The following is a 15,320-nucleotide window of genomic DNA, read 5'->3' as shown; positions in this document are numbered from 1 at the left end:
GTTTCCTTGGGTTGGTGATGTCATTTCCTGCATTGGTGATGCCATTTCCTGTTCTTTTTCTCAGGGGACGGTAGATTGATTTGGAGCCAATGTGTTTGTTGATGGAGTTCCGGTTGGAATGCCATGCTTCTAGGAATTCTCGTGCGTGTCTCTGTTTGGCTTGTCCTAGGATGGATGTGTTGTCCCAATCAAAGTGGTGTCCTTCCTCATCAGTGTGTAAGGATACGAGTGATAGTGGGTCATGTCGTTTTGTGGCTAGTTGATGTTCATGTATCCTGATGGCTAGCTTTCTGCCTGTTTGTCCAATGTAGTGTTTGTCACAGTTCTTGCAAGGTATTTTGTAGATGACATTCGTTTTGCTTGTTGTCTGTATAGGCTCTTTCAAGTTCATTAGCTGCTGTTTTAGCGTGTTGGTGGGTTTGTGGGCTACCCTGATGCCAAGAGGTCCGAGTAGTCTGGCAGTCATTTCAGAAGTGTCTTTGATGTAGGGGAGAGTGGTTATGGTTTCTGGGCCCGTTTTGTCTGTTTGTTTGGGTTTATTGCTGAGAAATCGGCGGACTGTGTTCATAGGGTACCCATTCTTTTTGAATATGCTGTATAGGTGATTTTCTTCTGCTCTTCGTAGTTCCTCTGTGCTGCAGTGTGTGGTGGCTCGTTGGAATAATGTTCTAATGCAGCTTCGTTTGTGGGTGTTGGGATGGTTGCTCCTGTAGTTCAGTATTTGGTCCGTATGTGTTGTTTTCCTGTAGACGCTGGTTTGAAGTTCCCCATTGGCTGTTCGCTCTACTGTGACATCTAGGAATGGCAGTTTGTTGTTGTTTTCCTCCTCTTTTGTGAATGTTATACCAGTAAGGGTATTACTGATGGTCTTGAAGGTTTCCTCTAATTTGTTTTGTTTGCCAAATGAAGTACCTTTGAGATTTACTATTCCTTGAGCCTTTAGTTGTTTCAAAGGGTGCTGGATGATTTGTGAAAAGGCACTGTTACTAACAAAGCTGCCTATATGTTACAACAGAAACAGAGAAAATATTAGCAGGACTAGGCCATTTGGCCCTTTGAACCTGCTGCACCATTCATTATGATCACGGATGATCATCCAACTTAATAGCCTGATCTCAGCTTTCCCCCATGTCCTTTGATCTCTTTAGCCCCAAGAGCTATATCCAATGGAAATCATAGAATAGTTTGGCCTTGGCTACTTTCTGTGGTATCGAATTCCATAAAGTCACCAATCTCTGCGTGAGTCCAAGGAAACTGATACGGAACTAACAAATCTCAAAATATGATCTCTGCTGAATGATTATATGTAAAAATTCAGCAAGTAATGTGACTTTGAGAATCAAGGCAATTCCAAGTCTGCATCAATTCTCATCTAAAGAAAAAAGTTGACACTGAATGATTCCAAGCATTGTAGAGTCTATATGTTGTCCCTAATTTGTGTTACATAACTGCCTCAGAGGGAAATAGAACAAACATGCAAATCTTCAAGAGGCAGTGCACTCAGATATTTTACACAGATATGACACATACATTCAACTGAATTAACTTGCTTTAAGTGTTCACGTTTTCTGTTCTTGAAAGTCTTTTGATTCAATTCACTCGTGATGCTTCCTTCCTCCTTGAAGTACTATCTTATCAATTTTCTGACCTCACCTAATCGCTATCTTTCTTTTTCTCTTTCCATGTGTTTCCCCCCTTCCCTCAGCCTGTCCCTTCCTATAAGCTGTTCAACTGTAATAACTTCCAGTTCTCGTGCAGGGCTATGCTTGAAAAATTAACACTTAGCCTTTCCTTACAGTTGCTGCCGTTCTTGCTGAATATTTTCTAACATTTTTTTGTTTATGTTTGAAAATGATTTATTACTAGACATGCTTACAGACTGCAGGGGTAAAGTACTTTGATCAAGAGTTACTGTGCTAGAACTATGTGAACAGCTTGCATTTCAATAGAACCTTAAAAGTAGTCAAACTTTCCAAGGTGTCACTTTGTATTTTCCATAAAATACATTAATTTTGTTTTATGTACTATTTTTGTGTTTTCTAACCAAACGTTTTATACAAATGGATGTCGATTTTATTCCAGAATCATGCATATGTTCGGAGAGGAAACCAATTGATATTCCCTACCCCACTCCATTCCAATGATTTTCTTAGCTCCTAACAAGCTTCACTAAAATTGTAAGACACTATCTGTGTTATACACTGTGATCACAACAGTCCCTTTGTAGAATATGAAGCTCCTGAAACTCAATGAGTGACACTTGAGCAACCTCAAGAGGAGTCTTTGAGAATGAAAATATTTTGAGCCCTTACTGCTATTATCAGCATGTATTGTAAACTATGAAAGGAAGGAAAAATCTGCAGAAGTAGTTTTTGTTTTAATTTTCTCTATCTCTAAGTAAATATTTTTGTCTTTGACTGTAAAGTATTATCAAATCAATTACCCATTGAGATTTACTGTTCCTTAAGCCTTTAGTTGTTTCAAATGGTGCTGAATGATCTGTCTAAAGGCACTGTTACTAACAATATTGCCTGTATTTATTAACAGAATCAGAGGAAATAGTAGCAGGAGTAGGTCATTTGCCATTTCGAGTTTGCTGGGCCATTCATTATGATCATGGATGATCATCCAACCCAATAGCCTGATGAGACATTTCCTCCATATCCTTTGATCCCCTTCGCCCCAAATTAAAATGATTCATCACTACAGACTCTTATAGAGCACTGGGGTAAGGTACTTTGATCAAGGGTTACTAACCCTTGATCAAAGTACCTTACCCCAGTGCTCTATAAGAGTCTGTAGGAAAGGCATCAAAATAGTTGCTTCAAGAAGCTTGACACAATCTCAGATACAGCAGCCAGCTTAATTTGTGCTCGATCCAGTAACTATTTGTGACTCCTCAGATACCAAAGTAGTTCAAGTCCAATGTAGCAAGACTCAGACAACCCAGCTTGGGTTGACATTTGGCAAGTCACAATTGCACAATTTCACTCTAGAAAACGACAACACTCTAGAAAATGACAATGTTGTCGAGGAGAATACTGAGATACAAGCTACTAGACTAGGTGGGATTGAGCTTCACAAGGAAGAGGTATTAGAAATCCTTCACAGGGTGAAGATAGATAAGTCCCCTGGGTCGGATGGGATTTATCCTCGGATCCTCTGGGAAGCCAGGGAGGAGATTGCTGAGCCTTTGGCATTGATCTTTAACTCGTCATTGTCTACAGGAATAGTGCCAGATGACTGGAGGATAGCAAATGTGGTTTCCCTGTTCAAGAAGGGGAGTAGAGACAACCCTGGTAATTATAGACCAGTGAGCCTTACCTCAGTTGTTGGTAAAGTGTTGGAAAAAGTTATAAGGGATAAGATTTATAATCATCTAGAAAAGAATAAATTGATTAGGGATAGTCAGCACGGTTTTGTGAAGGGAAGGTCATGCCTCACCAGCCTTATTGAGTTCTTTGAGAAGGTGACCAAACAGGTAGATGAGAGTAAACCGGTTGATGCGGTGTATATGGATTACAGCAAGGTGTTCGATAAGGTTCCCCAGAGTAGGCTATTGTACAAAATGCGGAGGAATGGAATTGTGGGAGATATAGCAGTTTGGATCGGAAATTGGCTTGCTGAAAGAAGACAGAGGGTGGTAGTTGATGGGAAATGTTCATCCTGGAGAGCAGTTACTAGTGGTGTACCGCAAGTGTCGGTGTTGGGTCCACTGCTGTTTGTCATTTTTATAAATGACCTGGATGAGGGCATAGAAGGATGTGTTAGTAAATTTGCAGACGACACTAAGGTCGGTGGAGTTGTGGATAGTGACGAAGGATGCTGTAGGTTGCAGAGAGACATAGATAAGCTGCAGAGCTGGGCTGAGAGGTGGCAAATGGAGTTTAATGCAGACAAGTGTGAGTTGATGCACTTTGGTAGGAGTAAGCAGAAGGCAAAGTATAGGGCTAATGGTAAGATTCTTAGTAGTGTGGATGAGCAGAGAGATCTCAGTGTCCATGTACACAGATCCTTGAAAGTTGCCACCCAGGTTGACAGGGCTGTTAAGGCGGCATACAGTGTTTTAGCTTTTATTAATAGAGGGATGGAGTTCCGGAACCAAGAGGTTATGGTGAAGCTGTACAAAACTGTGGTGCGGCCGTACTGGGAGTATTGTGTACAGTTCTGGTCGCCACATTGTAAGAGGGATGTGGAGGCTTTGGGGAGGGTGCGGGGGGGATTTACTAGGGTGTTGCCTAGTATGGAGGGAAGGTCTTACAAGGAAAGGCTGAGGGACTTGAGGCTGTTTTCATTAGAGAGAAGAAGGTTGAGAGGTGACTTAATTGAAACATATAAGATAATCAGAGGGTTAGATAGGGTGGATAGGGAGACACTTTTTCTTAGGATGGTGACGGCGAGCACGAGGAGGCATAGCTTTAAATTGAGGGGTGAAAGATATAGGACAGATGTCAGAGGTAGTTTCTTTACTCAGAGAGTAGTAAGGGAATGGAATGCTTTGCCTGCAACGGTGGTAGATTCGCCAACTTTAAGTACATTTAAGTCGTCATTGGATAAGCATATGGACGTACATGGAATAGTGTAGGTTAGATGGGCTTGAGATCGGTATGACAGGTCGGCACAACACTGAGGGCCGAAGGGCCTGTACTGTGCTGTAATTTTCTATGTTCTATGTTCTATGTCCTAGACGTACACAAACAGTTTGTATTTCAAAGAACCTATAAAGTAGTCAAACCTTACAAGGTGTCATTTTTGCATTTTGCTTAAAATATAACCATTTTGTTTCGTGCACTGTTTGTGTGTTTTCTAACCAAATAGATAGTTACCAGATTATTCTAAAATCATGCATATTTTCCTAGAGGAAATTGTTTGATGTTCCTTATTCCACTCAATTCCAATAATGTTCTTAGCTCCTTACAGTGATGTTAAATGCTACACTAAAATTTTAAGACACTGTCTGTATTATGCACTGTGATCATAGCAGTCCCTTTGCAGAATATTAAGGGGCTGCATTTATTTTAAAAAATCATTTAATCCTTATTTAGGTGTTTTCTAGATGTGGCCCAGACATTTCTGCAGGTAGACAAGCACAGGCCCATGATGCCTAATGTTTTCAGAGATGTTCACATTTTTAGTAGATCCATTAAAATGATGATTAAATTAAATGCAGTAAAATCATTGTGGAGGTAACATTAAATAGAACATGTCATGGTCAGATGGAAATGAATATGTTGATTTCCATGCTTGCAGCTCACTCAGTAATTTAATGGTCTGTAGCTGCTTGGGACATGTCCTTTGTATAAGAGGACAATGATAATTAACAAGATTGAAGGCTCTTATAATGGATACAAAAAGAGGAAAGTTGAACAGAAACACTAGATATACACAAGAAGTCTCTCAGTATCTGGAGAGATGTAAACTATTTTGCGAGCAAGTGGGTTTTTCATGAATTCCATATTTATTTGGCTCTTCATATTGTGGTGAGGTTGGTGTGTATATTCATTGGCTGATATTTTTATTTCAATATATTGTGACGCTGTGCTCATAATTGAGCGCATGAAGTGCAGTGGGGAGAATGGCAAACAATATAGAACACTTTTTCACTGTATTTTGTAACAATATAAACTCAACAATAAATAAATCAAATCAAATGTTTACTTTCTTTTAAAATATAGGCACCATACTTGGAAATCAAGAAACAAATGGACAAGCAGGATCCTCTGGCACATCCTCTGTTACAATGGTACTTTTGTTTAAATGTTGAACAATAAAATCTTATGGAAGGAATAAGCATGTTTCCTATAGCACTGCAGTTTAGTCTGCTCAGACTTGAGGACTTGCCTGCTGTGTTCATCCAGCTCCACACTTTGTTATCTCGGATTCTCCAGCATCTGCAGTTCCCATTATCTCTGAGGACCTAAATCAGTCTGACTACGGTAATGAGCAGTGGTCTGAAAACTTATGATTTCAAACAAACCTGTTGGTCTATAACTTGGTTTCGTGTGACCTCTGACCTTGTCCAACACCCCAGTCCAACTTCACATCGTGATAGTAATACATGTTTCTTACATTTCCTCATTTCAACTGTCCATTCAGATTTGGCCCATTAAACACCATCACTATTTCTTTGTTTACAAGTAATCTGAGGAGGGTTAATGTATGAATTGGACTAAAAAAATCATTTATTACAGTCCAATTTTCTAACCTTCGTGATAGGAGCCTGTAGGAGCAAGATATCCCTGACCAGGGACAAAGACTCAGAAGGCAGACAGCATTCAGGCATGTAGTAGATTTTTATTCAAACAAAAACTGGTTAATGCAGGGAGAAGGCCAAAGGATCTGCCCTGAATCTGGTTTTGATGTGAAAACACAATTGTTTTCTTAATCTTCAGGTCAGATCGGAGCAGAGATCAATGACACACTCTCTGCTTTTACAGTAAAGAGCAGTATTTTTATGCATTTTGTGTTACAATGATCAAGCACAATGTGGTTACTGTACCCTCCCCTCCCCTTCTGTGGGGCCAGTCTTGTAAACCACCTGATCAATGATGGACATTCCTACTGATAGCCCTAGGTCCTTAGTTTTTATATGATGTTTAATAATTATTGTAATTTCTAGGCCTTGGGATCTTTGTTTATTGCATTCCAAAATTACTGGTCATGCTTATTGCTAAGGACCACTTGAATTCTATCATGCATTGTATTGGCTATCTCCTGTCAAATTCTGTTACTCTTTTTATATAAAAAGTAATTCTGTTATAAAACTCCATAATATTAAAAATAATTATAACTTTTATAATTATTTATATTGTTAACATTTTAGCTAATCAGACACAATATGCCAGGCATCTCTCTAATGTTTTATAATTATTATCTCTGTGATTATTTAAAGAATCTTTAACTGGAATTTATTAATATTGTAAATAGTTTCAAAGAGAGAACTAATTTCTGCAGGATAACTTCTGCTGCTGTTTTTTGATGGCTGAACACATCCTTAATCGGACAAGAATTAAATACTTATTGTAGTGATTTTTCAAAGTTTTTGAGTTACAATTTCATTTTGTTGTCAATCGTACAAATGTTTTTTTAATCTTCTTTATCGCTGTCTTTGCATTCTTTGTAACCTTGTCATTCAGACAGTGTTTTCTTTTGCCTTGGAATAACTCCTTTGTTCAAAGGCACCATTTTTTTTGTTGAGGTAAGCTTTTTAAATTTCGGCCATTTTGTGCCCCTAGTAATCGGGCTTTTCTTTAAGCTCTGGCCATTTTGTGTCTCTTAACAGTAGGCAGCTCCAACAGAGATACATTGCCTTATCTCTAAGGACATATTCCTGTTTATGTTTTTGTGTATTTTTCTTTTATGAGCACTGGTTCTGATATTTTGGTCGCATGGACAAATCACTTGGTTTTGCTCAACAAGGTGCTATTGTTTGATTTTCCACTGATAGCTAGAAGGCCTGTTAATGATTTGTCTTTCTTTATTATCTTATTGAAATAGCTGATTTTTTTTAAAAAATCAAGAATGCAAATTACACATTGTTTCTGTTTTAACCAGGATAATTTCCAGCAACAGATCCCATATTGTAAAATTACCTGCAAACAGGGTAAGTGACTTAATTATGGTACCCAAGACAAAATGCATGCATATGCAAGAAAATAATTTTGTTTGGAGACCAGTAAATACCGATATCAGCCATTATACCATTCTCTGTTGACTTATAACAAGGTGTGCTGAGCCATATAATATGTAGAGCATGCCGGGAAAGGAGCATTGCACTGATAGATAGCCACAGTTCAGTAGCCGTAGGAGCAGGACACCAATTTAGAATCCCTACAGTGTGGAAGCAGGCAATTCAGCCTATTGAGTCCACACTGACCCTTCAAGGAGCGTCCCACCCAGACTCCGCCACCTACCCGAGATACTATGCGCATTTTAGCATAGCCAATCCGCCTAGCCTACACATCTTTGGACTGTGGGAGGAAACCAGGGCACCCAGAGGAAACCCACACAGATACGGGGAGAACAAGCAAACTTCACACAGTCACCCGAGACTGGAATCGAACCCGGATTCCTGGTGCAGTGAGGCAGCAGTGCTAACCACTGAGCCACCATAATTCATTCATGAAATGTAAGTATCTCTAACAAATCCAATGTTACTTTCCCATGTGTGCCTGCTCTTGAAGGTGATGTTAAACGGCATTCTCAATCATATTGTAGTCTGTATGCTCAAAGTACTGTTCTGGACTTGCCCCAACATCAGGAACATTCTTCCCGCATCTAGCCTGTCCAGTCCCGTCAGGACTTTATATGTTTCTGTGAGATTCCATTCTTATCCTTATAAACTCCAATGAGTACAAGCTCCAGTTGATCCAGTCTTACTTCATATGTCAGTCTTGCCAAACTGGGAATCAGTCTGGTGAACCTTCACTGGACTCCCTCAATAGCGAGAATATCCTTCCTCAAACGAGGAGACCAAAGCTGCACACCAAGGCCCTGTATAACGGCAGCAGTTATGGGCAAAGGCAGGTAAGTGGATAATTTCCAACAACAGATCCCATATTGTAAAATTACCTGCAAACAGGGTAAGTGACTTAATTATGGTACCCAAGACAAAAAGCATGCATATGCAAGAAAATAATTTTGTTTACAGACCTGTAAATACAGATATCAGCCATTATACCATTCTCTGATGACTTATAACAAGATGTGCTGAGCCATGGTTTCATTGAGCTAGAGCAGAAATTACTGGAACAAACTCAACAGGCCTTGCTGCTTATGGACACAGACTGCCTCAATAATTTATGAGTTAGAATAGCACTGAACATTATGCAATTCTTAGTACATCTTCCTGTTTTTGAAGGAGCGAAGGTCTTTGATGCAGCAGTTAAAAACTGTTGGGCCTAACCTGAGGATTTGCTGTAGTTCTTGGACTGAGATGACTGACAGTCAACAACCACAACTATCTCCCTTTCTGCTAAGTGGCTGTAACCAGTGTGGACTTTTTCCATTAATTTCCCCTGATTTCAATTCTGTAAGGGTTCCTCAATGCCACACTTGGCCAAATTGATAGAAGAGACATTGCAGACAGCTATTGAGTGCAATGGCAGCAATTACCAGCAAGCAATGTTCATTACCCTAGATAATGAGCTAGCACTTTATACATTGGTACAGCTGCAGCCAACCTAGAAAGTGCTGAATATTGAACACATTCACCACTTAAATTACCTTTCTGGTCAAAAAATTTTAAAAGTTATAGGCTGAGCCACTTACCACACAGTATTCACTTTTTTACTGATAATTCTAGATTAGTTCATCCAGTTAAGCTCTGGTCGGTGACAAAGATGTAAATGGTGCGAAATAAAGCATTAATGGTGCTGTGAATGTCAGTGAGGCATCCTGCTGAATCACAGCATGACTTTATTATGACCAAAATCAAGTGGAAATCTAAAATGGTTTGTAATGTTTGTTTGAGGACATCTAGCTAATGTACAAGATGTGAAGTTCTACCCTGTTCGATCTCAGCTGACCTCTATTTACATCTTTTACTTAAGTGGTTCAATCTGCTCTTAAAATTGTGTAATTCAATTTAAATGTTGCGAAAAAAATCCTCCTTGTTACTTGATTAAATGAAATTATTCAAACTACTAGATAATATAGTTTGGTTTTAAGAAAAATGATGAATTGGCAGGTTAGAGTGGGAGTTTAACTTTAGCTGTCATTGTCAATTCTGAAGCAAATTGTGCTTGGTTTGAAAATTCCTTGTCCACTCAGTTTCTGTTCAAACGAATTTGTATGTCACCAAATTCCAATGCAATCGGACGATGCTTTAAAATACTTCGTTTTTAAATGTTGCTTTTAAAAATATTCCTTGGTATATTTTGGGGTGTTAGATTGGTAAAATTTAATGAATATGCAAATGTAATTATCACAAACGATAAGAATTTAAAATCACACTATCGACCCATCACCTGAGAGTAATTCAACTTTAAGTCACTGAAGCTGATGTTCATAAATAGAGAAATATAAACTCTGGTTACGTTGAGTTTCAGTAGTAAACTTTTCATTAAGGTTAAAATGAAATAATTTGCCACATTTGAAAATATACCATTTACTGTCATCGAATCCAAAATCTGCAGCCTAACTTTTGGTTTCTTTTTGAACATGTAAATGAAGCTGGCTAGCTAGAAACTCCTAACAGTGATGACTTACTTCTGGGGCCACAGCCAGTTTGATGGTTGGAGACTGACTTTGACACACTGTTTTCAAAGCAAGTGCTGAAGATTGTGGAAGCTGAAATCTCAAATTGTGCTGAACACAATTTATATTTGAAATGTTGTGATAATTTGCCTTGACCTGACTAATATTAGGCAAATTGTAGTGAAAAATCTTGAGCAATCAAACAGAAGCTCCAGGCCTTAGATTTTATATAAGCTGCAACTAATGCATTTTCGAAGATAAAGAATTCCCTACATTTAGAAAATTGTGATTTTTTTAACTCCTTTTCTCTTGTATTTTGTTCTCTTGATCATAAACCTCTTGTATTTTGTTCTCTTGATCCTGTCATTATTGGCAATGTGCATACACATCAATGGCAGTCACAGTTAGTTAGAAAAATGCAATGATCAAAGATGGAAAAATTTATATAACTTCAGTATCAAATTCTATACTTTAAACCCTTTTGAGTTCAGGCTGACTTTATATTGCATCAAAGGAAAATGTTTCTTTATTTTCCCACTCAAAAAAAAAGTGAAGAAATGGCTTTCATGTGGCAATGAATGAACAGCAAAAAGAAATGCTGGATTGTGTGCAACGTACTTTGTCTCAGAATGTGACTCCATTAATCGCAGTTAAAATATGATTAATCTCCAGAAATTAAATTTTACTGCTTATCAGGCAGCCAATGAGATATTTAACTGTCAGATAATTTATAAATGTCAGGTTATCACTGATAAGCTTCAAAATGTCAGGCAGGTGTGCCATATACTGCCCAATTGTGTTGAAAGTGGAAAGACAGCAGCATCAAAAATCCGACATGGAACATAGCAAGGACATTTTGAATAGGAGATGATGGATTAATGCCTCTACACTTAAAGAACAGGAAGTTCAGGTTCAATTGAAGTAAATTCCCTGAAGGTAGAAAGGAAGGACAAGCAAAACCAGAATTCGCTAAATAATGAAAGAGACAGAGAGGAAGGTGAAGCAGAAAAGCCATCAAGTCTGTAATGCATAGAACAACAAAGGTGAAGAATAAAGAGAAAAGCAAATAAAAAAGAAGCAAATGAAAGTTTGAGGTGACTGGCAGTTAGCTTAATATGATATCTAAATGCCTTCTACAGGCAGTTAAATAACAAATGGATAGCAAAAGCAGGAGTGGGACAAATTAGGGATCAAAAAGTGAACCATACATGGAGATAGAGGGAGTGCCCAGGTTATCAAATGAGTAATAAAATGAAAATTGCTGGAAACACTTGGAAGGTCGTGTTAACATCGGTGGAGAGGGAAACTTTTATCAAAAGTTGATGACCTGAAATGGTAATCCAGTTTCTTCCTCTAAGATGCTGCCAGAGCTGCTGACTGTTTCCAGTGTTTTCTATTTTTATTTAAGTTTTACAGTATCCACAAAATTTTATATTTAAAGAATAGCTCACATCAGCCTTTAGGAGAAGAGGTTGCCAAAGGTGCAGTGAAAAAGGAGGTAGTTGAATGGGCTAAAACTGAATCAAGAGGGGTATTAGAAGGTCCGCTGTTCTCAAAATTGATGTCACCAGGGCCAGTTCTGAAAGTAAAGAAGAAAGTAAAGGTGGAAATTACAAGGCACTGACAATCATCTCAAAATCTTCCTTAGATACAGTAATAGTACAGTAGAATCATGCATGTGCCAGATATGCAAATATTACACTTTTGGACAAAAAATAATGAAAACTTAAAATTAGGAAAAATTTAAAATAATGAATTACAGATCAGTCAGATTAACCTTTGGTACAAAAGATTTGAGATTCAGTTACCTGGGACAAAATTATTTTTAAAAACACTTGGGCAGATGTGAACTACTGAAGTAAAGCAAGGATATATTTGTTGAGGACAAATCATGTTTAACTGAGTTGATTCACTTTTTGATCAGTTAACAGTGATGACTGATGAGGATATTGTTCATTTTTACATCAGCTATGAGCATCGCTGACAAGGTCAGCATTTGTTGACCATTCCAAATATCCTTCATTTGGTGTTCTACTTCAGTGTTCCTCTTCCGGAAGAACGCATAGACATCATCTTGTTCTTTGAGCTGACCTTCTGCTGCCCACAGCATCATAGTGCCGGGGTTCCTGGCCTCCGAGGTGATGTGATATTCATTGAGTGAAGAAACTGCCTTTCATCTCAGTCCTAAATAATCAATCCTCTGTCTTCAAACTATGCTCTTTGTTTTAGATTCCGCAGTCATGAGGAACAATGTCTCAGTGTTAAACCCCTTCATAATATTACATATCTCAATAAGATCAGCCTCTCCTCATATGACACTTCTCTCTTTCTAGGGCCACCCTAGTGAGTCTTCACTGTACTCTTCCTCATACAAGTAAATACTTTTTTTAAATACAGGAACCATACTTAAAGTTCATATCTAGTATCAACTGCCTGGCAGTGAGATGGTGGCAAAGACCGTCCTGACTTTCAAAGTGAAATTGGATCATTATCTGAAGTGAGAGAAGTTGCAAGGCTATAGGAAGTGGGGTAGTAGAACTGCTTTTGCAGAGAGGCAGCATGGATATGATGAACTGCTTGGCATCTACGATTCTGTGAATTGAAGCTGATGTTACGCAGAGTAGAGCCCTCCAACTTGTCAAAATCAGTGATTCAGTCTACCTATCACTCTAGTTTGTGCCAGAAGTGTCCAATGATGCCACCCGGAAACTGGAGGAGTCATATTCATATTCTGCCTCGGGAGCCTACAACCCCATGGTCTCACTGTGGATACCAGTTTCAAAATCTGCCCATCCAACCTCCTCCCATGTCCCTCTCATCCCTACCTCCATAATCTGACACAACCTGTCCATCTCCTCTTCCACCTATCCACTCCTCCCAGCTCACTGACCAATCCCCACCACTACCAACCTGCACTCACCTATCACCATCCCACCTACCTTCCCCAACCCCACCCCTCCTGTCTCTATTTCCCAGCTCTTTCTCCCTCCCCCATTTCTGAAGGAGACCCGAAACATCAGCTTTCCTGCTCCTCACATGCTGCCTGGCCTGCTGTACTCCTCCACCTCCACACTGTGGAACCTACCGCTCTATCTGTTTTTGTCTCTTTTTAGAGTGGAATTATGTAAACACCATTTTCTCTGCCCTGCCTCCTTGTTTATGCCCTCAATGGTGTCACAGAATACAGCTTTCTTTCTTCCTTCCTTTCAGCATTAATTCCAATTTTTCAGTTGTACTTTTTAATGTCTGCATTTTTTTTGGGGTTTTTGTATTCTTCAATAACTCCATACACTTACATAGTAAGTTACCTAATACCATTAAGACACCCTAAAATTACAGCGACATATTCTGCAGTATAGTAGGTTCAATGTCACTGAGTTTCCCAATTAATTCTTTATGCCAAATGAATTGGAGAGGCTTTAAATGCTGTCCATACAGCATTCTTTATCTGATAATTGCCAGGCCAGCACAAAATTTATGTGTTGGGCTCTGCGCTCTGAATCATAAATGTAACATCTTATGCTGGTGTCTCCATATGAGCATAGGAACATATTGGCAGAGAGCTAACGCGTATACAAGATTGTAATAATGCCTGTCATCTTACTTTTTCATGTAGCAACTAAAGTTCATGCACACTCCACACCAGTTTCTGCTCCTCAGCAGTCCACCGGCCAAAGAGTCCAATTTCAGGACAGCAAAGGAACGTTATGGGAGTACTTTTGCATTTCAGTAAGTTCCCATTCTATAAATCTGTAAAGATATGAATCATATCAATCATAGTAAAAAATTGAAATGCCTTCTTTGTGTTTGCTTGAATGTGTGTAATTGATGTTTCGTTACCACCTTTTATTTTGAGCAGAATTGGAATGAGGGAATGTCTTTTGAGAGATTAAAGGCAGGATCTATTTGTTTAGAGTTCAGAAATAATAAAGGAGTTTTAAACTATTTGCTATATTTTTTAGGCTACCAAATAGTGTAGGAAGATGATGAAGTTGATTTACAAATCAGTTACTGAAAGTTGCAAGAACAATTTCTGCCTATTGCAGGCACACAATGTTAACTAGGACGTGATTCCGTGAAAGGCGGAGAGGGGGAAAAAAAAATCTGAATTCTCTTTGGGAGAATTTACTTGCCCAATGAGAATGAAGATTTTTCTGGATCAAATTTTGGGAAGTAAGTGGTTCATGCTGAGAATATCACATCACATTTGCAGAGCATATTAGTTGTGATGACCATTGTACCACAGATTTTAGGTCAGTTCTTACTTTTGAGCTCCCTGCCTCAAGACTGGTCTGACCCACAAGACTGCAATCTCACTGAAGCATTTCCCAACTGCGCTACAGGCAGAAAATGAATCAAACACTGCAGTGTTGCACTAATCTGATTTGTGAGTTTTGAGAAGATTTGTAGCTCAGTTTGAGGTTCTGGATGTGAGTTTGCTCGCTGAGCTGGAAGGTTTGTTTTCAGATGTTTCGTCACTTTTTTTTATTTGAAAAAATATACTTTATTCATAAGATGTACAAAAAATAAAACATATTTATACACCTACCCAGTCATGCAAGCCGCTCCGGGTTACCCAGGGGGTACGTACACCAACTAAGGGAAAAAAAAGAAAAAAAAACAAAGCAAATACCCTGGCAGTCGTCACCCCACACAGTCCCAGTTGGCCCCCTGACCAGTTGGGGAAGGCGCCAGCTGGGCCCAGTTACCAGATAGGGCCCTTTTTTCTGTTCTGGACGAGGGGTTTCATACCGTGGTCTTGCCCCACCGTGCCTTGGCGGTGGCTGCCCCAGGCTTTAGCACGTCCCTCAGCACGTAGTCCTGGACCTTGGAGTGCGCCAGTCTGCAACATTTGGGTGGGGTCAGTTCTTTCAGCTGGCAGACCAGCAAGTTGCGGGCAGACCAAAGAGCGTCTTTCACCGCATTGATGGTCCTCCAGGTGCAGTTGATGTTGGTCTCGGCGTGCGTCCCGGGAAACAGCCCGTAGAGCACGGAGTCCCACGTCGCGGAGCTGCTCAGGACGAACCTCGACAAATACCACTGCATCTCCGTCCAGACCTCCTGCGCATAGGCACACTCCAGAAGGAGGTGATCAACAGTCTCGTCCCCCCCGCAGCCGCCTC

The 15,320-nt window shown here is 39.5% G+C and overlaps 1 protein-coding gene across 2 annotated transcripts in view; it reads left to right on the top strand.

The window, feature by feature from the left end:
• parp8 (poly (ADP-ribose) polymerase family, member 8) overlaps positions 1-15,320 on the top strand; it is a 371,536-nt gene that overhangs the window by 323,855 nt on the left and 32,361 nt on the right. For both annotated transcript variants that reach the window (XM_048531692.2, XM_048531677.2), the window contains 3 exons: positions 5,676-5,743; positions 7,555-7,603; positions 13,814-13,926. In XM_048531692.2, the coding sequence (XP_048387649.1) occupies positions 5,676-5,743; positions 7,555-7,603; positions 13,814-13,926 (230 nt within the window). The remainder of the gene's footprint in view (positions 1-5,675; positions 5,744-7,554; positions 7,604-13,813; positions 13,927-15,320) is intronic.

This window comes from Stegostoma tigrinum, chromosome 1 (genome assembly GCF_030684315.1).
Source record: "Stegostoma tigrinum isolate sSteTig4 chromosome 1, sSteTig4.hap1, whole genome shotgun sequence".
NCBI lineage: Eukaryota > Metazoa > Chordata > Chondrichthyes > Orectolobiformes > Stegostomatidae > Stegostoma > Stegostoma tigrinum.
Note: the sequence above shows the minus strand (reverse complement) of the source record. Positions and strands in the feature narration are given on the sequence as shown.